Source organism: Mus musculus, chromosome 1 (assembly GCF_000001635.26).
Source record: "Mus musculus strain C57BL/6J chromosome 1, GRCm38.p6 C57BL/6J".
In the NCBI taxonomy this organism is placed as follows: Eukaryota; Metazoa; Chordata; class Mammalia; order Rodentia; family Muridae; genus Mus; species Mus musculus.
In genome coordinates this window covers 156,674,865-156,695,191 of record NC_000067.6, presented here as the reverse complement: position 1 = coordinate 156,695,191, position 20,327 = coordinate 156,674,865, and the positions used below count along the sequence as shown (strand labels likewise).

The following is a 20,327-nucleotide window of genomic DNA, read 5'->3' as shown; positions in this document are numbered from 1 at the left end:
GTTGCTGGGATTTGAACTCAGGACCTTTGGAAGAGCAGTCGGTGCTCTTACCAGCCATCTCACCAGCCCAGATTCATATTTCTTATTCTCATTCTTTTTACTTAATATATTATAAAAACCTTTGCATATTACACTTAAGAACTAAAGAAGTTGTTTATGTTGTTTGGCTAATATATCATTCATAGTCCTCTAAAGGACTAGAACTGATAGAATGAAACCCTGTAGAGATGGCTTACTAGACAAGCTTACAGGCTGTGCTCTGAGAAGTGCAACAGTGGCTTCTCTCTCACAGTGGAAATGCCAGAGAACCCAGCAGATGTTCAGTCCATGATGGATGCTGGATGTCTCAGCAGTCCCTGGCTGGCACTGGAGTTTTCGAGAAGTCCTGACAGCCACTGGTCCTCCGTCTGTGTTGGAATTCCTAAGAAGTTAGTTTCAGTACCAGTGAAGGATCAACAAGGTAGATGAACTGCCATCAAGAGTTGAGCACAAGAAGGCAAAGAAGAAGTCGTCTTTTGCATCCTTTTCTGTGGGCTGCCTCCATAGGCTGTGGTTCAGATGAAGGGGCGTCTTCCTGCTTCAAGTATCTGATCAAGAGTATCCTTGGAAGCCAGGCAGTGGGGGCGCTCGCCTTTAATCCCAGCACTCGGGAGGCAGAGGCAGGCGGATTTCTGAGTTCGAGGCCAGCCTGGTCTATAGAGTGAGTTCCAGGACAGCCAGGGCTACACAGAGAAACCCTGTCTCAAAAAACCAAAAAACCAACCAAACAAACAAAAAAGAAAGAAAGGAAAAGAAAAGAAAACCCTTGGAGGGGAGCCTAGCACCTTGGGTTTTAGTTGATTTTAGAGTTACTCAAATTGAAGACCAAGATTAGCCATCACACCTACTTTTACAAAGTGTTGTATTTGCCGGGTGTGGTGGTGCACGCCTTTAATCCCAGCACTTGGGAGGCAGAGGCAGGCGGATTTCTGAGTTTGAGGCCAGCCTGGTCTACAAAGTGAGTTCCAGGACAGCCAGGACTACACAGAGAAACCCTGTCTCGAAAAACCAAAAAAAAAAAAAAAAGGGCTGGAGAGATGGCTCAGTGGTTAAGAGCGCCGACTGCGCTTCCAAAGGTCCTGAGTTCAAATCCCAGCAACCACATGGTGGCTCACAACCATCTGTAAGGAAATCTGATGCCCTCTTCTGGAGTGTCTGAAGACAGCTACAGTGTACTTACATATAATAAATAAATAAATAAATAAATAAATAAATAAATAAATAAATAAATAAATAAGCAAACAAACAAACAAACAAACAAATATAGTATACTTACATATAATAAATAAATAATTAATTAATTTAAAAAAAAAAACCACCACCACCACCAGAAAGAACTGGGAACCTGGCTTTCTATGCCACCTAAAACTAGGTAGAGACTAGGAACCAGAGACTGCACCTTCACTAAGACCCATAGGCTTCTCATTTCCTTTTAAAAAACAAAAAACAAACAAAGCAAAGTGTTGTATTTTATGGGTCTATAATAAATTCATATATAGCCAGCCCCTTACTGGACTTACATATTAACTCCAGTATTTTGTATTTACAACTATTGTTGCCCAGAATTACTTTGTACATATGCCACTTCCCACATGAGCAGAAACTGCCAAAAGTTGAAGTGCTAGTAGGTCATGGGCATTTTGTATTTTAGTAGATATGGTCACATTACCTGCCATAGACAGACACCTAACTAATTTACCATACCCATGGGTGCCCCTCCTCTAATATCATTAATAAAATGCATCCTGAAATGTTTGTTTGTTTCATGTGTAGCTTCTGTTCATTTGTTGACGAGCCATTTGTATTTTCTTAACTGACTTTTATACATGCATGGGGTCTTTGAGGAGGCTAGAGGGCAGCGTGGGAACTGTTTGTCAGGCACATCTTGCTTGTTGTGCTGTTTTGAGACAGAGTCTTTCCCCGACTGGGTGGGCTGCCTAACAAGCTCCAGAGATCTGCCTGTCTCCGCCTGCTTGTACTTCCACGGTCCAGCACAGTATGCTCTGCTGTGAGCCTAGTCAGCTACAGCACGCCCACAGACACACAGCTGCTGCCCCCCTTTCTTTCTTTTCTTCTTCTTCTTTTTGTTGTTGCTGTTATTGTGTTGTTTTGTTTTTGAGATAGGGTATTTCTGTGTAGCCTGGCTGTTCTGGAACTGGAACTGTAGACCAGGCTGGCCTCCAACCTAATAGATCCACATGTGTCTGACTCCCAAATGCTAGGTTTAAAGGTGTGTGCCACACTGCACTGCAACCTTAAGATTTTTAAAAAATAACTTCGCTCAGTTGAAGGTAACACATATAGAATGCTTATGATTACAAAAATAAAAAAATAATAAATTAAACTTGATTATATTAGAAATACTAACATTTTAGAGTGAACACAGACTAGGCTATTTTAAAGGTCACAGGACAAAGTAAAGAACTGTGAAAATGATCTAAAATAAGAGGAAAGAGAGAGCCGTTTGTTTGTTTGTTTGGCTGGTTGTTTTTTTGTTTTTTGTTTTGTTTTTGTCTTAAGATGGGACCTCTCTCTATAGCCCTGGCTGACTTGGTAGTATTCCCTATGTAGACCAAGCTAGTTTGAACTCACAGAAGATCCTCTGTTTACCCCAAGTGCTGGGATCAAAAGTGTGCACCACCAGGCTGGAGAGATGGCTCAGTGGTTAAGAGCACTGACTGCCCTCCCAGAGGTCCTGAGTTCAGTTCCCAGCAACCACATGGCACTTGAATACCATCTATGCTGGGATCTGATGCCCTTTTCTGACATGCAGGTATCTATACAGACAGAGCACTTACTCATCTAACCAAAGGGAGGTGCTCTGCCTTGCTGAAAGGACTTAGTATCAAATGTAAAAGGCCTCAGCCTCTCAGGCGTGGGCATGATGTGCACTGTTAGTGGTGGTTTTATAGACAAGTACTCTACAACTGTATTAATGTCTAATTACTTCCATGCTCCTACCCTACCCCACCAAGGATGGGGATTGACTCTAGAGCCTCATACAAAGCTCTACCACTGGGCATCACGTCCCAGGCAGAACTCTATGAACACTCCATTCCTTATCAAACTTTAATCCCCAGTTTTAGCACATTGATCATTTGTGTTTGAGTCGGCTATTATGATAGTAGTTTATAATTCTGCCATTACTTTATAGACTTCTTGGTAGGCATTCTGTTTAGAGGAGAACTCTTGTCGCATGCATTTCTTTATTCATAGCACGATGAACTCATGACTTAAGTGTCTGCAATTTCTTACTATTATTTTTCATGTTGATACTCTTTTTTTTTTTTTTTTTTTTTTTTTTTTTCCTAAGACAGGGTTTCTCTGTGTAGCCCTGGCTGTCCTGGAACTCACTCTGTAGACCAGGCTGGCCTCGAACTCAGAAATCTGCCTGCCTCTACCTCCCAAGTGCTGGGATTAAAGGCGTGCACCACCACGCCAGCGATTCATGTTGATACTCTTAACTCCACAGATATGACCAGTGGGAACTGGGTAAGCCACTCTGTCCCTTTTGGAGTGGTCTTGTGCCCCGAGCACTTCCTTACAGCGGGCAGTGTCACCAGGACCTTTCCTGACTGAGCCCTGGAGGCAGCTCTTGTCCAAAGAGCCCTCTTTTTTTCTTTTCCAATGTAGTATTAAAATGCTCTTTAGAAAATGATACGTGAAGCTCTACCTTGTTGTATTAGCTTCTGTTCCAGCTATTTGGAAGGTTGAAGCAAGAGGAATCTAAGTTCAAAGCCAGCCTTAAAAAGTAAACAGAGGTCTTGACATATAGCACCGTGGAGTATTTGCCTCCCTCGCAAGTATGAGCCCTATTACCACAGGAAGAAAGAGGGGGAAGAACGAGGAACTGTAGGTCCTGAATCTCATTGGTTCTAGGTTCTCTTGAAGGGCATGTGTGTATAAACAGGTACATAAACAAATACACACACAAACACACACGTCTGTGTCTTTATCTCTGGGTGTGTACTGAAACCAGAATCTCTGGTTCTAATTCATGGCAGGATTTTCTTCTGACCGTTTTACTTTCTGTGTTAACTTCCTTTGCCATCAGTGAGAACCCAGTCCATTACCCTCCGTCTGTTCACTTACTGCTCCTGTCTCCGCCAGCGTGACCAACCTAAGTATACGTCTGCACTCTTGCCTCTGGGTGCTTTGACCAAAAACTGAGCTCTGAGAGAGACCAGGAAGACATTGCTTTCCTTTAATTACTGTGAGTTGAGAGCAAGACTGTGATGATAGTTGACTTCTGGGAGAGAGGCTGGCTCAAAGGGAGACACAGGAAGATTTGCTCTCTAGTAGATAGCTTTCCATTCATTGGGGATTGTTTTTTTTACATTTTGTTTTTGTCACCTACGTAGGAAAATACATGTGTGAAATGGACTAACATCAGGTTTCTAATTTTCATGGTGCCTTTTTGTTTAGCTGTTAAATCTTGTTTGAGGGAGAATTTGGATTCTTAATTTTCTTTCTTAAGTATATCTGGCTCATTTCTACCCTGTAGGGAACAATACTTGTTTCTATGGGAAGTGCTACTACTGCCGAGAAACAGAGCCAGCATGTGCTGACGGTGACATGATGGAGGGCTCTGTCACACTTTGGCTTCCAGATGTGTGGCCTCTGCAGAAACATCGACATCCCTGGGGCAGGACCTACCGAGAAGGCAAACTGGCCAGGTAAACGCTCCTGTGAGCCGTGATTTAAGTCTTTCCAGTCTTCGCTCAATAGGAGCCAGCCACCTGACCAAGAGTTAAAAGACTTGTGGATCAAGGGCAGACCTGCTGGGCAGGGCCCTGTTTTCAGCAGTGGTGGTTTGTCAGCCCTCTTTTATCACTAAAGAGAGGAGAGATTAAGCTGGGGCAACAGTGGTGTACGCCTTTAATCCCAGCACTCAGGTGATAGAAGCAGGTGGATCTCTGAGTTTGAGACCAGCCTGGCTTTCTGACTGAGTTCCAGGACAGCTACAGATACACAGAGAAACCCTGTCTTGAAAAAACAAAAAAAGGGGGAGAGATAAATTTTGGTTACATTACTTTGGGCTTCTAGTGGCACAGAGCATCGCTGCAGAAGCCTGTGATGGCAGGGCCTGCTTATCTTGTTGCTGCCAGAAAGCAAAGGCAGAAAGAAAGGACCAGAGACAAGCTGGCTAGTCAGGCACTCCTGGGAATATCCCCTTTATCCTCTTCCAGGCACATTCCCAGTGACTAAACTTTTGTCATACGCTAAAGGTCTAATAGCTTCTGAAAGTCCACAGGCTGAACCAGGGCCTTTAGTGGGCATTTAGACTATAAACCATAGGGGCCTGGGGAGATAGCTCAGGGGTTAAGAGCCCCTGCTGATCTTGCAAAGGACCTGAATTTGATTTTGCAGCTCTCACATTTGGGGCTCACAACTTGTAACTTCAGCTTCAGGAATCCAACAGCCTTTTGGGGCCTCTACCAGCAACTGTATGCATGTAGTACGCCCAGACACACACATATACAGATATGCAGGCATGCCCAGCACACACACACAGATAAAAATAAATATTTTTTGTTGCTTTTAAATATAAGCTATAGCATTTGCTGTTAGTCTCTATAGGCTCATGTCTGCCTAATGCATTTGGCTCCCCCCTCTAAGAGTTCTTAACTGTACCAACATTGCCGAGAAGCCTGCATCTAAAGTCTCTGAGACATAAGGCAAACCTTAAGGCTGTGAGCTCTACAAAAATTAAAAAGATAAACAAACAAACAAAAAAACAAAAAAACCTGAGTTATATGCTTGTAAGATACGATGGCACTGGCGAAGCACTCTCATTCCAAAGACTACAAAAGGCCAGGATGGGACAAAAACAAGAACAGACAGTAACTCCTCCAGCTCAGGCCCGTGAGATAGACACTGGGTAAAGGTGCCTGCCACACAAGCCTCAGCCACAGGACGTCAGTCGCCAGAGCCTATATATAAGGAGGAGAGAGAAGCAGCCCTGCAGACTTGTCCTTGACATCCACACGTGTGCCATGCCACTCACACACTCCCTACATATGTACGTGTATACACAGTAATGATAAGTTATTAAAAATAATGTAGGTGGCTGGAGTGGTATGGTAGCTCTGTGGTTAAGAGCACTGATTGCTCTCCCAGAGTTCCTGGATTTAGTTCCCAGCACCTACAGGGCTGCTCACAACTTCAATTCCAGGGAATCTGACACCCTTACACAGACACACATGCAGGCAAAACACCAATGCACATAAAATAAAATAAATTATTTAAAAAAAAATCTTCTAGCTCCATGTCCAGAATTGAGGGCTCACATTGGTGCAGTGTGAGCTACTGAAAGCTCAGCCAGCCCTATCTCTGTGGGTGAAGCCCACAGAGCTGCCGTCTGGAGATAGTTTTGCTTGTTGCCCATGGCTTTCCTCAGTGGGTGAGTGCTCCCCATTGCCTGTGTCTCGGGCTTGTGGGATGTCAATTGTAGCTTCAGATTTACTCTCAGCGCCATGCAGAACACTCGTGGGCTGCTGGCAGGACCCCTGTCTGTACCGCAGGACCCCTGTCTGTACCACAGGACCCCTGTGGAATCTCAGTGGCAGTGGCCCCTCGGCTTTCCTTACATATGCCTGCTTCATTCGCATCACGTGCATGATGCCCAGGTCTGGCACCATCTAGAGCTTATCCAGGCCCTCTTGGACCACAGTGGCCTCTTGAGTGTGTTGATGGTTGGACACAGAAGTTTAGCCTGGGGTGGGCTGGATCTTTCGGGTTCCTAAGACGCCTCAAGGTATCTTTCCTACCATCCTAGTGTAAAGCACTTGGCCCTAGTCTCTTCAGCAGCGCTACCCCTCTCAGCTTGAGCCTTACGTGTGCTCCTTTCCCGGTTCAACCACGAGTTTTTCAGATCTTTTTGCTCTGCATTTTGCTTCCACTTCTCACAGTGAACATGGCTAAAAGCAGTCAGTACTCCCCATACTGCTGCCTTAAATTACTTCTACCATAGAAGCCAGTCCACAAAGTCTCAGGATATGTACAAAGCATAGAGTGTATGTAACATGATTAGTCTCCTGTCTGTTTCCCAGTGGAGTCCCTGTTCCCATCCCAGACCTGTCAGCATAGCATTTTGCTCTCTAGCCTGCCAGCCTCTGAGCCCCCAGATCCTCCCAGCAATCTGTGCTTCCAGCACACTCTGAATTCCTTAGCTTCTCTAAACTCTTCTCATTTTGCAAACCAAACCCAAAGGCCCTTGAACCTCACTTGAAGGATGGTCACTGTGCTGTGTGAGACCAACTTTCTGCATAGCTTTCTGTCTCTAACAGAATAGCTAATACGTTAAGTGAAGAAAGAGTCTATGGCTCAGAGTTTCTGAAGTTTCAGCCCAGCTTTGCCTTCTCGGTTGCTTTGGGGTTTATGGTAAGACAAAATCAAGGCAACACATGTATGCTGTGGAGGAAAGCAGACAGCAAGAGGAAAGGGCAAGACACTCATATCCACCTACAGTTGCTCCCAACAGCTCATCTTCCTGCCTCAAGGCCCCACCTCCTAACATCGTAGTCTGGCAGCCAAACTTGACACGTGGCCCTTGCTTAGGTGTGGTTGGCACTCAGTGACCCTTACGATGCTCCTTGCCTGCAGGTGGGAATATGATGAGAGCTACTGCGATGCTGTGAAGAAAACATCCCCCTATGACTCAGGCCCGCGTCTCCTGGACATCATTGACACGGCTGTCTTTGATTACTTGATTGGCAATGCTGATCGCCATCACTACGAGAGCTTTCAAGATGATGAAGGCGCGAGCATGCTTATTCTTCTTGATAATGCCAAAAGGTACCGAGCAACAAGCTTTTGTCAGTGTCTGCGTAAAGAGGGGCATTCTCTAGGGCACTGTGCCAGTCAGCTTTCAGACACAAATACTGACATAAATCAACTCACAGCAGTGAAATGCTTATTTCAGCTTGGTTTCAGAAGCGTGTTGGCTTTATTGCTCTTGGGCCTATGTTGAAGCAGAATCATCATGGCTGGGAACACATTGAGAGCAAAGCTACTGGTCCTGTGGCATCTGGGAAGTAGAGAGGCCAGGTCCCAAAATCTCCATCAAGAGTGCACACCAGTGATCTAACTTCTTTCTGCTGGCCCCCTCCTCCTGAAGGCTTCTTCACCTCTCAGTAGAGCTTCAGGCTGGCCTCTAATGCCTTAGCAGATGAGCCTGGGACTGGGTTGGGAAGACCTTGGATCAAACTATCCTGGACTTAACCTCCCAAGCCTCACCTCTTACAGCCTTGCGTTGGAGATTAAATAGCAACAAGATCTGTAAGCAGCACAAGATCTTGTCAGACTGCTGCTTTCACTGCTCCGACCCTGGGGCATAGTGATTTTTCAGTCGTTGAGGAGATGGTAACCAGATTCCCACAGTGACCATTCCTTCCCTAACAGAATACCATTTTTCTATCATCCTGGCCTCTGAAAGGCCCGGCAGTTTTCTAGTTTGAAGCTGCTGGCAGGCTTGCTTGCTGGAATAAGGTTTTGGTGATTCTGGAGGTGACGGCCACCTGCCTCTCAGGAACTCCAGCAGGAAGAGCCGGGATTTCTTTCCAGACCTTTGGAAAGCTTTGCAGGTTTAGGATTTGTGCCTTCCCCTTTGGACTGAGACCTCACTGAGGCCCCACAGTTAGGCTCCAGCGTCTTGCAGCATCTCGGCAGGAAAGGGTTCTTGTTACATGAGTTTCTTTGCTGTTTGGCACTTTAGTTCAGGCTGTTAATGATCCTATGTCTCATTAGTCATGCCTAGCTTATTTTTAATTTAAATGATTTGAGCTGTTGGAGCATGAAATTATCTAGGCTCACAGTTGGTTTTTTATAGATTATGTCTTGCTTTGTTGCTGAGAAGGGAACAAGCACTTGCACCTAATTCCTGTTTTAATTTAATTTTCAGCTTTGGAAACCCCTCGCTGGATGAGAGAAGCATTCTTGCCCCTCTCTATCAGTGTTGCATGTAAGTTATGTACAGCGTGTGTCTGCCTGCATTTCCTCCTTCAGGATCAGTACATTTGCAGCAGTTTTCTTGACCTTAAAACGTCCCCATTGCATTTCCTGCTTCTGTAGCCCAGAGCCCCTGTGAACCCTGACAGGGGTGAGGGAAACACAGATGCAGGCCACCCAAGACTCAGAATTTGTTTTGAATTTTGCATCAGTAAGTCTGTAGTATCTATAATAATATCTATAATAATATGTGTTTGTTTCGCTTATTATCTCTAGCACCTACTAAAAACAGTCTAGCTGGGCTTTAACAAACTCAGCACCTAGGAGACAAAAGCAGATAGATTTCTGTGAGTTTGAGGCCACCCTGGTCTACATAGTGAGTTCTGGGAAGGCCAGGACTACATAGTGAGACAATCTCCACACACACACACACACACACACACACAAAAACGATTTTTTTGGTAATCTGTATTCTCCATTGCTACATTGGGTTTACCTGGGGGTTTCAAGTTGAATGTTTTAGCTTGAAATTATCTAAACCAAAAATACCTTTCTCTAAGCATTTAATACCTGATTTAAATATATTAGAGGATAAAGGAATTGAGAGTAAATCAAGAAAATGAACCAAAATCCAGCCCTAGGAGCTGCTGCTTCAGGCCTCTACTCCTGGGCTGATTTTGAAGTTCACACATCAACAATCAGCGAAACTTATGTCATTTTGCTGCAGAAAGCAGGTCTGAGAACATTCTAGTGCGGGTTAGTCCAGAAACAGGACTCCCGTGACTGTGCCTCCTCCCACTCCTCCGCCACCCTCAAACACCCCCTCCCCCCCAGTTTGTTTGTTTGTTTGTTTTCCAGTGCTGGGACTAACTACTTCCTCAAGTTAGTCCTTGTGCTTCCTAGGCAAGTGCTTTATTGCTGAGCCATACTCTAGCTCCTCCCCTCCCCACACACTTCTGGTGTGTGTGTGTGTGTGTGTGTGTGTGTGTGTGTGTAGGTAAGCAGGTATAGGCTCGAGGACAGTCTTTTTAAGACAAGGTCTTTCATTGCCCTGGAACTCACTAGGTGGGCTACACTGGCTAGCCATTCCGTCCCAGGGATTCCCCTGTCTCCACCTCCATGACTCTGGGATTACAAGTATATACCACTATGCCCAAATTCTTTTTACATGAATTGTGTGGCTCAAACTCAAGCAAGTTGTGCTTGCAGGGTAAAACCTTTACTGACTATCTCTTCAGCCCACCCACATCTATCCATCCTGGTTTTCTCCCCTCCTTTTCTTCTTTCCCTTCCCCTCCTTCCCTAGCTCTTCTCCTGACTTCTTCCTTCCTCACTTCCCCTCCCCTCTCTCAGTCTGTCTCTGTCTCTCACAAGCTCTCACTATATAGCCTAGGCTGACCTCAACATCCCAGTATTCTTGCCTCAGTCTCCCAAGTACTGGGTGTACATGTCTGTGCTGTGGTCCTCAGATTTTTCAGAAGAAAGCAGGGTTCTTCAGAAGGTAGTATGTATTTATGTATTATGTTAGCCCTAATTCTCCTTACTGATACAGGAAACCTGAGAGCTGGTGGGATTCAGGCAGTCAGCACCTGGTGTCATGAGTGGCAGAGGAAAGTGTGACTCTGGATAGCCGCTGGGCCACCTGTAGAGTGTGTCAGAGTGGGCAGATGCCATACTGGTCCCCCGTGTCCACAAAGTAACCAGAGTGCTGCAACCTTGGCACTTGGGAGGAGGTGGCAGGAAGAGGAGGAGTTCTGTGTCATCCTAGGCCACCCGAGACCCTGGCTAGAAAAAAGGACCTCATGGCCTTGCATCTTCTAAGAATATGCCTGGGACAGAGCTTTGGTGACTTCCCTCCTGCACCACTGGCCTACTTACCCTACAGTAGCCCGAGGTGTGAGAGAGCGAGCGCCTTCCTGCTACACTGCTCCTCTCCTGAGAAGGCTTAGGAGGAGGCATTCTTGAAGGAGTTCTGTCCATTTAGAGAAGTATATACTAAAGAGTGAAGTTGGTGCCTAGTCAATCAGGTGACAGCTCTGTCACACTGGAGAAGCTCTGGTGCTCTGGGCGTTCATAGTACAATCAGAGTAAGAAACCTGCTGTCCATCTCTTCTGTGCTGGACACAGTTAATCATCCTTACCCCTTCCCTTACAGGGAAGTAGCTGTAAAACAGGACTTCTCACAAAGTCAGACGCAGCCGGGCGTGGAGGCGCACGCCTTTAATCCCAGCACTTGGGAGGCAGAGGCAGGTGGATTTCTGAGTTCCAGGCCAGCCTGGTCTACAAAGAGAGTTCCAGGACAGCCAGGGCTACACAGAGAAACCCTGTCTTGAAAAACCAAAAAAACCAAACAAACAAACAAAAAAAACAAAAACCAAAAAAAAAACCCACAAAGTCAGACGCTTCTGCCTGCCGGGTGGCATTCTGTCTGGCTAATCCTGCTATACCCACCGAGAGGCACCGAGTTCTCTGAGACAATAATTCTCTTTGGTTGGTCATTTAGTCTGTTTCATTCTGCTATAACAGAAAGTCACAAACTGAGACCTTTCCCTTACATTTATTTATTTTATTATTACTATGTTTGTATACATCGTGAGGTATGGGCTTGTGTACTGCAGTACATGAGTGGAGTCAGAGGACAGCTTAGTCACTTGATTCTCACTGTCCACTTTTACATGGCTCCAAGATCAGCCTCCAGTCACCAGGCTTATGGGACAAGTGCCTTTACCTGTTAAGCCATCTTAGCAAATTCAGGACAGAAATTCATTGGCTCATAGCTCTAGAAGATGAGGGGCTCCAGATCAAAACACTGGCATCCTGAAGAGCTTGCTTACTGTGTACCACATGGCAGGAGACCGAAGAGCATCAGCTCCACTGAATCCTCATTAATCGGTTATGTCCTTAGAGCCTCAGCTCTTAATACTGTTACAGTGGCAGCTGAATTCCTACATCCCTTTTACCAGTGATAAATACCTAGTCCATAGCAAGTGGTTAGTGAAGTAACTAAGGAAAATAGATAATCTCTTTAAAAATTGTAAAGTGAGGGCTGGTGAGATGGCTCAGATGTTAAGAGCACTGACTGCTCTTCTGGGGTCATGAGTTCAAATCCCAGCAACCACATGGTGACTCACAACCATCTGTAATGAGAAACAAATATAAAAAAACCTGGGCTGGTGAGATGGCTCAGTGGGTAAGAGCACCCAACTGCTCTTCTGAAGGTCCTGAGTTCAAATCCCAGCAACCACATGGTGGCTCAAAACCATCTGTAAGATCTGACTCCCTCTTCTGGAGTGTCTGAAGACAGCTACAGTGTACTTACATATAATAATAAATAAATCTTTAAAAAAAAAATAAAAAAAAATTAAAAAAAAATAAAAAAACCTATGGGCTGGAACACTCAGGAGGCCAGAGATGGGATAGGGGGAGCGGGCCAGAGCAAAAGGAAGAAGGGAAGGGGGAAGAAAAACATTAAAAAAAAAAAAATTTAAGTGTGTGTATGTGTGTGGGTGCGTGCCTGCCTCCTTGCCTGCCTGCCTGCCTGCCTGCCTGCCTGCCTGCCTGTCTGTCTGTGGGACTCTGCTCCTGAGTGCAGTGCTTACAGAAGCCAGAAGAAGGCATTCAGAGTGAGTTCTGAGAACTGAACTCAGGTCCTCTCCAAGACCAACAGATGTTCTTCTTTGCCGAGCCATCCCCATCCCCACCCCATCCCATCCCAAGAAAGTAGTCTCTGTGTTTTGGTTGGTTGGTAAGTGTTTGTTGTCCTTCCTTCCTTCCTTCCTTCCTTCCTTCCTTCCTTCCTTCCTTCCTTCCTTCCTTCCTTCCTTCCTTCCTTTTGGTTTGGAGTGTGTGGGGGTGGGGTGGGGGTGGAAGAGTTTTGGGACAAGGTTTCTCTATGTAGTCCAGTCTGACCTGGAACTTGCTCAGTAGTCAAAGGTCCGCCTGCCTCTGCCTCCCAAATGCTGGGATTAAAGGCATGTGCCACCACACCCAACAACAACAAAAAATAGATATTCTTTAAGTAACTGTTCTTCTTTTATTAATGGTAGAATTTTTAAAGTTCAGAAACATTTGAGTAATGAAGTTAGAGTCCCCCTAATACCTAAGGGTAACTGTTAGCACAGTGCACCTCACTCTAATCCTGTAGTCTCAGCACTCTAGTTACACACTGTAGTTTCCCCAGGGCAAGGAATAAAAGAGTCTTTCTAACTTCCTCAAGTCTAACATAATATCATGGGCTTTTCCCTGTGCCACTCAATTTCAAACCTTTTTAATGGCTTCGTGGTATTTCCTGAGAGCTTAGGCATAATTTGAAGTATCTCTCAGTTGTTAGACATTTAGATCGGCTTGGTTTTTCTCTTACTGTTAGGAATATGTATACATTTTCATGTATATAATTACACCCTCCTCCCCCAGTTTATACCATGGCAGTACAGCTTGCTTCTAATATACAAGCAAGTCTGAAATAGAGGCGATTCAAAGAAACAGACAAACAAAAACCTTTCATAGCATGAATTGAATATTAAGATGTTATGTAATTTCTTTTTTAAACTTTTTCTTCCAGCATTCGGGTTTCAACCTGGAATAGACTGAATTATCTAAAGAATGGAGTACTAAAGTCTGCCTTAAAATCTGCCATGGCCCATGACCCCATCTCCCCTGTGCTCTCCGATCCACACTTGGACACTGTGGACCAGCGGCTTCTGAATGTCTTGGCCACCATCAAGCAGTGTACTGACCAGTTTGGGACGGATACTGTGCTGGTGGAAGACAGGATGCCACTCTCCCACTTGTAATTCTCAACGCAAAACAAGTGGAACTGATTTTACAAAGATAGAGAAACAGCACAATCAATTCCAAATGGCATGCGATGGTCTGCAGGTGGCCACAGTGGGTGCTGGTGGCAGAAGACGGTGGCGGCCCTGGGAGTGCTCGGTGTTTTCTGCAGTGCAAGCTACGGACCACAGTTAGGCTGCCTCACCTCTCAGGCGGCCAGCAGCAGCTCTGCTCAGTCTTTATTCCCACACCAAAGGGCGAGCAGGTGTGACATTGGCTAAGGAAGTGTTTCCAGAGTGTGCGTCTCGGGTGACCCTTGCTGTCTTTTCTCTACACCCATGGATTCTCTGAAAATACTTTGCAGTTCCTTGTGTCTTAAAAAAACACAAAAACAAAAACCAGAACTAGTCAGATTGAAACCATACTGTTCCTCCAGAGCGGCGTTAGACAGGATAGCGGTCCGCACCGGGGGCCGTGTTTAAGGGAGATTGGAGGAGGGGAAAGGCGGAAAGGTCTTGGGACTCTAAGCTATTGGGTGGCATGGATTTGACATCTCAGGGAAGAGAAGAGGGAGGGACTCACTCTTTAGAACCAGGAAGATAATTGACTTAGTGAAAGACAGCTTCCCCTCTGTTTAGGTTCTCAGATATGTCCAGAGCAAATTAGTCATCCCCCGGTTGTGTTCATATTAACCACAATCATCTCTAGAGGAAAGAGTATTACAACCCAGGCATGATCCTCTATGGACACTAACTTACCCCATGTCCACCTTTGCCCAAAAACACTGAAACTGTGCTCTCTGCCACCTGCCCCCCACGCTTTTTCTTTTTCTCTCTTTGGCATTGTTCATTTTGAGGTAGACCATAGACTCTAGCCCAGGCTGATCTGGAGCTTACTGTATAGCCCAGGCTTTGAACTGGCCTTAGCCTTCCACATGCTAGGATTATAGGTATGAACCAACATGCCCAGCTCTCTCTTCTCTCGTGAAGTCATACCCTGTGAGTAACTGGCCTGTAATGGCGCTCTTCCTAGGACAGTGGTGACCTTGTCTGTGCCGGTGACTGCACCCTGCAGGTAACAGTGAAAGCTTTTAAGCCTCTGAGCCTCGAGACTGGGGAGATTGAGTTTATACCCCCTAGTCTCTCACATTCAAATCTAGTAGCCTGTAACCACTTTTAAATGGCTTGAAATTAGGAAACTTGTACATTTAATGTACACTTTGCGGTAGATTAAGGAATATACTGCATATTTCTTTTTTTAAACTCGGGATATTGAACTTCAGAAAACAAATATTAGCACAAAACACTAAAATAGTGTTAACAAAAGGAGATATTGAGCCAGGCAGTGGTGACACGCACACCTTTAATCCTGGCATTTGGGAGGTAGAGGCAGTCAGATCTCTGTGAGTTCAAGGCCAGCCTGGTCTACAGAGTAAGTTCTAGGACCAAACCCAAAAAATAAAGCAAAAACAAAAGGAGGTATTAAGTCCAGTTTCCAGGCTACTTGCTGTGTACATCAAGAAAATTCAGTTGAATTCTGAGATTAGCATGGTTATTAGCACTTTATGCTGGGAGCCAGCAGAGTGGTGGACTTCCGTGCTGACTAAGCTGTGGCTCAGCATTCCATTGCACACTGGTGAAGTGAGTAGGGATTGTTCCCAGGCAAGCAGCCGTACTCGTCATGTTTTCTGCGGAAAAGAACAGGCAGGAAAGCTGCTCCGAGCAGTTAGAGAAAAGCCGCCTCACACTGTGTTTCACACTCGGGCAGTAAGTATTGTAACGCCGGCCTCTTTTTGGGTCATTTACTAGATTAGGACTATTACATCCAAGGCACTGGGGGATTCTGGTGGGCTCCAAATTAGCTTTACTGATTGAACATCCACAGAGATGGAGGCATTTAATACAAAACCAGGAACTCCGAATCCATTGCTCTTTCCTCCTTTGCTTTCACTTCTTAAGTATATGTGTTCTGAAGTTGAGATGGGAGAGATTTGAATATAGAATTTTTATTCTCAAACTGTTTAGTCATCTAAGGCTTCATTGTACTTCGGGGAGAGCTATAAGTAACTCACCTTTAAAACAACAGGCTCTGATTTGCTGAAGAGGTTTGGTATTTTTTAAGGTATGTCTCCCTGTTTGCACTCAGGGTTAAAGTGTCAGACTAAATTTTTAGAAGAAAACAGAAATTCAGGTGTGTGTTCATTATAGGTTATTCAGCAAAGTGGACCCTGACAGTTTCTCGGTTTCCCCAGTGCTGAAGACAGCATTGCCATCCAAAGAAACTCACATTTTCTTTAAAGCTATCACACTTTGTCTTCTTATCCCCTGCTTCCTGTTCCTTCAGCCTCCCTTCCCTTTCCTTCCTGGATCTCTGATTATCTTGTGATCATAGCACCTGCTGTCGGCACACTCCCGTGAGTCCTGTGGTCAGGGTTTCAGGATAGGAGGTGGAGGTTTGGGTTAACGTGGGAAAATGTTCTTGCTTTGACACAAGGAAGTACTGAGTGGCTGCACCGAGAAAGGACTTGGCTAGTAAGGTTAGAATGTGCATCGCGCATAGCCGAGCAGCCTGCTAGCAGGTGACACACTCCGTGGGGGAGGCTCTTCTCCCCTTCTTTCTCTAGTCTGGGTGGTGAACGGGCTGACACTGCTGTCACTGGTTCTTAGGACCTAAGGTGGTCCTCATAAACTCCTGGGGGAAGCTGGGAGCAACTTCCTGGGAAGCTAATTTATTTGTCTAAAGGGTGGTGTGGGCATCACCACCCTTGTTTGATCTGCCTTGGATTTCCTCTTGGAGCTTATGTGCAGATAGAGGTTGTACTTGGTAAGATTTCTAATGTGTTCTATGGGTTTCAATTCTGAAAAAAAAATAAAAGATTTTAATATATATTATTGTATAATGTCTTCTGGTTAATCTCCCCCCACCCCCAACCCCATGCTTTCTATGCCATTTCTATTCCTACTGCTGTTTTTTAGGGAGAGAATGTTACATCCTTTATTTCTGCTTAACCTTCCATAGGGACTGCTTCCTGTGGTTGAGAGCCTTAGACTTCCTTACGAGCTTTTGAACGGCCCACATAGATTGTACCTGTTACCTACAAGTCGTCCTAGGACTAGTCATAGGACTAGTCGTCACGGGACTAGTCACAGGACTAGCTGCTAGTGTTTCCTGGATGTTCAGTAGTTTCCTTCTTCCTTGTAGCTTCTTGGAGATGAGGAATTATGAGTCCTAACTAGGACTTGGCAGCGCACTACACTACAGACAAGAAGAAAGGACCAGTTTCCCTGATTAGAATTCTTAGAATACCCAGAATTTACATTTTTGAAATGGAAATCTAGTATCTAACCCCTCAGCCAGACAAGTATCGTTTAGATTTCCTCTCCATGTGCTGCATAAGTGTGCCAGCCTTGTCATTGTATTTGAACAAGGCACATGGAGACCAAATTCTGGCATGCGTTCCAGTTCACCACATACAGATTGTATCAGTTTTCTATTATTGTGATAAAACATCATAACCAAGGCAATTTATTGCAGAGAAAGTTTGTTTGGGTTTACAGTTCAGATTGGATCCATGATGGTGGAGTAGAGGCAGCAGATAGAGAGGCTAGAGCTGAAGTCATGTCTTCATACTTTGTTTTTCTCTCTTTTTTTCTTGAGAGTTTGGCTACTGTTCTCTTGTTGTAAAGAGACATGACCAAGGCAACCCTTATAAAAGAAAGCACTTAACTGGGGCCTTCCTTACAGGTTAGCACACACTCCTCATGGTGGGAAGGAGATAGGTATTGTGGTGGAGCAGTGGCTGAGACCTTTACAGACTGATTCCTAAACTGCAGGTAGGGGTGGGGTGGGCTGGGGTGGGCTGGGGTGGTAGAGCAGCCAGACTGGGCTCAGCCCAGTGATAGGCTTCTTGCAGCAAGGCCGCATCTCCCAGTCCTTCTAATTGTTCTCAGGTAGTTCCACTCCCTGGTGACTAAGCTCTTTAAATATCTGAGTCTATGAAGGCCATTCCCATTCAGGCTGCCACATTCCATTACCTCACCCCAGAGGCTCTGACCCACATCCTAATGCAAAATCCCATTTCTTTCAACATCCAAACTCTCCAGAGTCTTTCACAGTCTCCGTGCTGTTCAAAAGTCCAAAGACTCAAGGCAGTCTCTTAACTGTAACGCACTGTAAAATCAAAATGAAGAAGCAGATCACACACTTCCAACATATAATGGCACAGAATATACATTTCTGTTACAAAAGGGAACAGAGGGGAGCCTATGAAGGAACACTGGACCAAAGCAAGAATGAAATCCAGCAGGGGGCTGGTGAGATGGCTCAGTGGTTAAGAGTGCCGACTGCTCTTCCAAAGGTCCTAAGTTCAAATCCCACAACCACATGGTGGCTCACAACCATCCGTAACAAAAATCTGATGCCCTCTTCTGGAGTGTCTGAAGACAGCTACAGTGTGCTTACATATAATAAATAAATAAATATTTAAAAAAAAAAAAACACACACAAAAAGAAAAAAAAAAAAGAAATCCAGCAGGGAAGACTTCAAATTCTGTTGTTAGACTCTAACAATCGCGTGGTTCACACTCTCAGTAGCTCCCCTTGGCAGGCATCCCAGGGGCTTTGGCATCTCCAACATCTTGGGATCTCCAACCCAGTCCAAGCTTTTCTGTACCAGCTTGTCCAGGTGTCCATGCAGGACTCCCCTGGGTCCTAAAGCCAGAGTAGCATGGCCGAAGCTGTCAAGTTCTGTTTGCTAGCTCAGGATCCTGCCCACTTCGTCTTCATACTTTCAACCACAAGCACAGAGCAGAGCAAACTTGAAATGGCGTGAGACTTTAAACATGTTTGTTGTTTTGGGTTTTGAGACAGGGTTTCTCTGTGTAGTCCTTGCTTTCTTGGAGGAACTCGCTCTGTAGACCAGAGCTGGCCTCGAACTTAGAGATCTACACTTCAAGTTCTGCGTTTACGGACAAGTTCTTAGGCAATGCCTTGGATCTTTAGACTGCTTGACTAGTTGGCGAGCCCTCACGGCTTCCTGTAATTCCCACAGTGGCCTCTAGGTGTCCCCATGGCCCACGCGCTCTTCCTGATGTTTACATCCACTAGTCCCACAAGAATGGGATGTGACGAATTTACAGAAATACTTAGAGACTGATCCAAACCCCGGTGTACAATCCGGTTGTTGTTTCATTGTGGGGCCGACTTCTTGGTGAAACCTTTACCTCAAGATTTTTTTTTTAAAGATTTATTTATTGCTGGGCGTGGTGGCGCACACCTTTAATCCCAGCACTTGGGAGGTAGAGGCAGGTGGATTTCTGAGTTCGAGGCCAGCCTGGTCTACAAAGTGAGTTCCAGGACAGCCAGGGCTATACAGAGAAACCCTGTCTCGAAAAAACAAAAAAACAAAAAAACCAAAAAAAACAAAAACAAGAAACCCAAACAAATAAACAACAACAAAAAGATTTATTTATTTATTTAATGTATGTATACTGTAGCTGTCTTCAGACACACCAGAAGATGGCATCAGATCTCATTACGGATGGTTGTAAGCCACCATGTGGTTGCTGGGATTTGAACTCAGGACCTTCGGAAGAGCAGTCAGTGATCTTAACCGCTGAGCCACCTCACCAGCCCCCACCTCAAGATTTTTTTATTGCTTTGTTTAAACTATACAAGCATAGCCATTTAATTATTTTACAAAGATATAAAATGCATACATCTAGAAAAGAACAGCCTCTTTAACAAATGGTGCTGATAAACTGGATATCCACATAGAAGACTGATTTCTGCTGTCTCTCACCCAACATAGCAATCAGTTCAAAGTGAACTGGTCTACCAAGTGAGTTCTAGGACAGCCAGGGCTACACAGAGAAACCTTGTCTCGAAAACAAAACAGGCAAACAAAAAATCCAAACAATAACAAAAACCCATAGTATGTTAGACTGTCATGCATGCTCAGATATTTATTTTACTTATTTACAAATTTTATTTATTTATTTTATTTATTTATTTACAACTAAGTGTAAAGAAGTGGGTCAGTTTCCTGCCACCTTGGCAAGCACCCGAGAGTTATCAAAGAAACAGTTTATTTGGTTCATAACCTTGAAGGTCAAGTTCACTACTTACAGACCTCTGGGAAAGGTGGGCAGAGTGCATCGTGGCGGGAGCAATTGGTAGAACAAAACTGCTCACCCACAATTCTCTTTCAAGAACATGCCCCCACCCCAGTAACCCAAAGACCTCCACTAGGGCTCACTTCTAATTTCCACCACCTTCCTCCTGATGCCAAGCTGGGAACCAAGCCTGAGTTTTTGGTGTTTTCTAAATATTGACAGGGTCTCACTATGTAACTGTAGCTGGCTTGGCACTCAGTATGTAGACAAGGCTAGCTTTGAACTCAGAGAGCTGTGCCTGCCTCTGCCTCTGCCTCCTGGTGCATCTGATCAGGTTTTAAAACCTAGCTATGCGTGGGCAAGTACTTAGCCTAACATCTGTAATTCTCACATGATACAATTTCCTCTTAACCCGGGGTTTTCCCGAACTCAAATACCATCCTACCCTACTTC

General features: G+C 45.0%; 1 protein-coding gene across 3 annotated transcripts in view; it reads left to right on the top strand.

Annotated features, from left to right (window-relative positions):
* Fam20b (family with sequence similarity 20, member B) overlaps positions 1–16,630 on the top strand; it is a 40,534-nt gene extending 23,904 nt beyond the window's left edge. For 2 of the 3 annotated variants that reach the window (XM_006496736.3, XM_006496737.3), the window contains exons 6-9: positions 4,544–4,715; positions 7,645–7,836; positions 8,942–9,001; positions 13,550–16,630. In XM_006496736.3, coding sequence (XP_006496799.1) covers positions 4,544–4,715; positions 7,645–7,836; positions 8,942–9,001; positions 13,550–13,781 — 656 coding nt within the window. In that variant the 3' untranslated portion in view covers positions 13,782–16,630. The remainder of the gene's footprint in view (positions 1–4,543; positions 4,716–7,644; positions 7,837–8,941; positions 9,002–13,549) is intronic. The other variant, NM_145413.4, reaches the window with a different exon arrangement.
* The last annotated feature ends 3,697 nt before the right edge of the window (positions 16,631–20,327 follow it).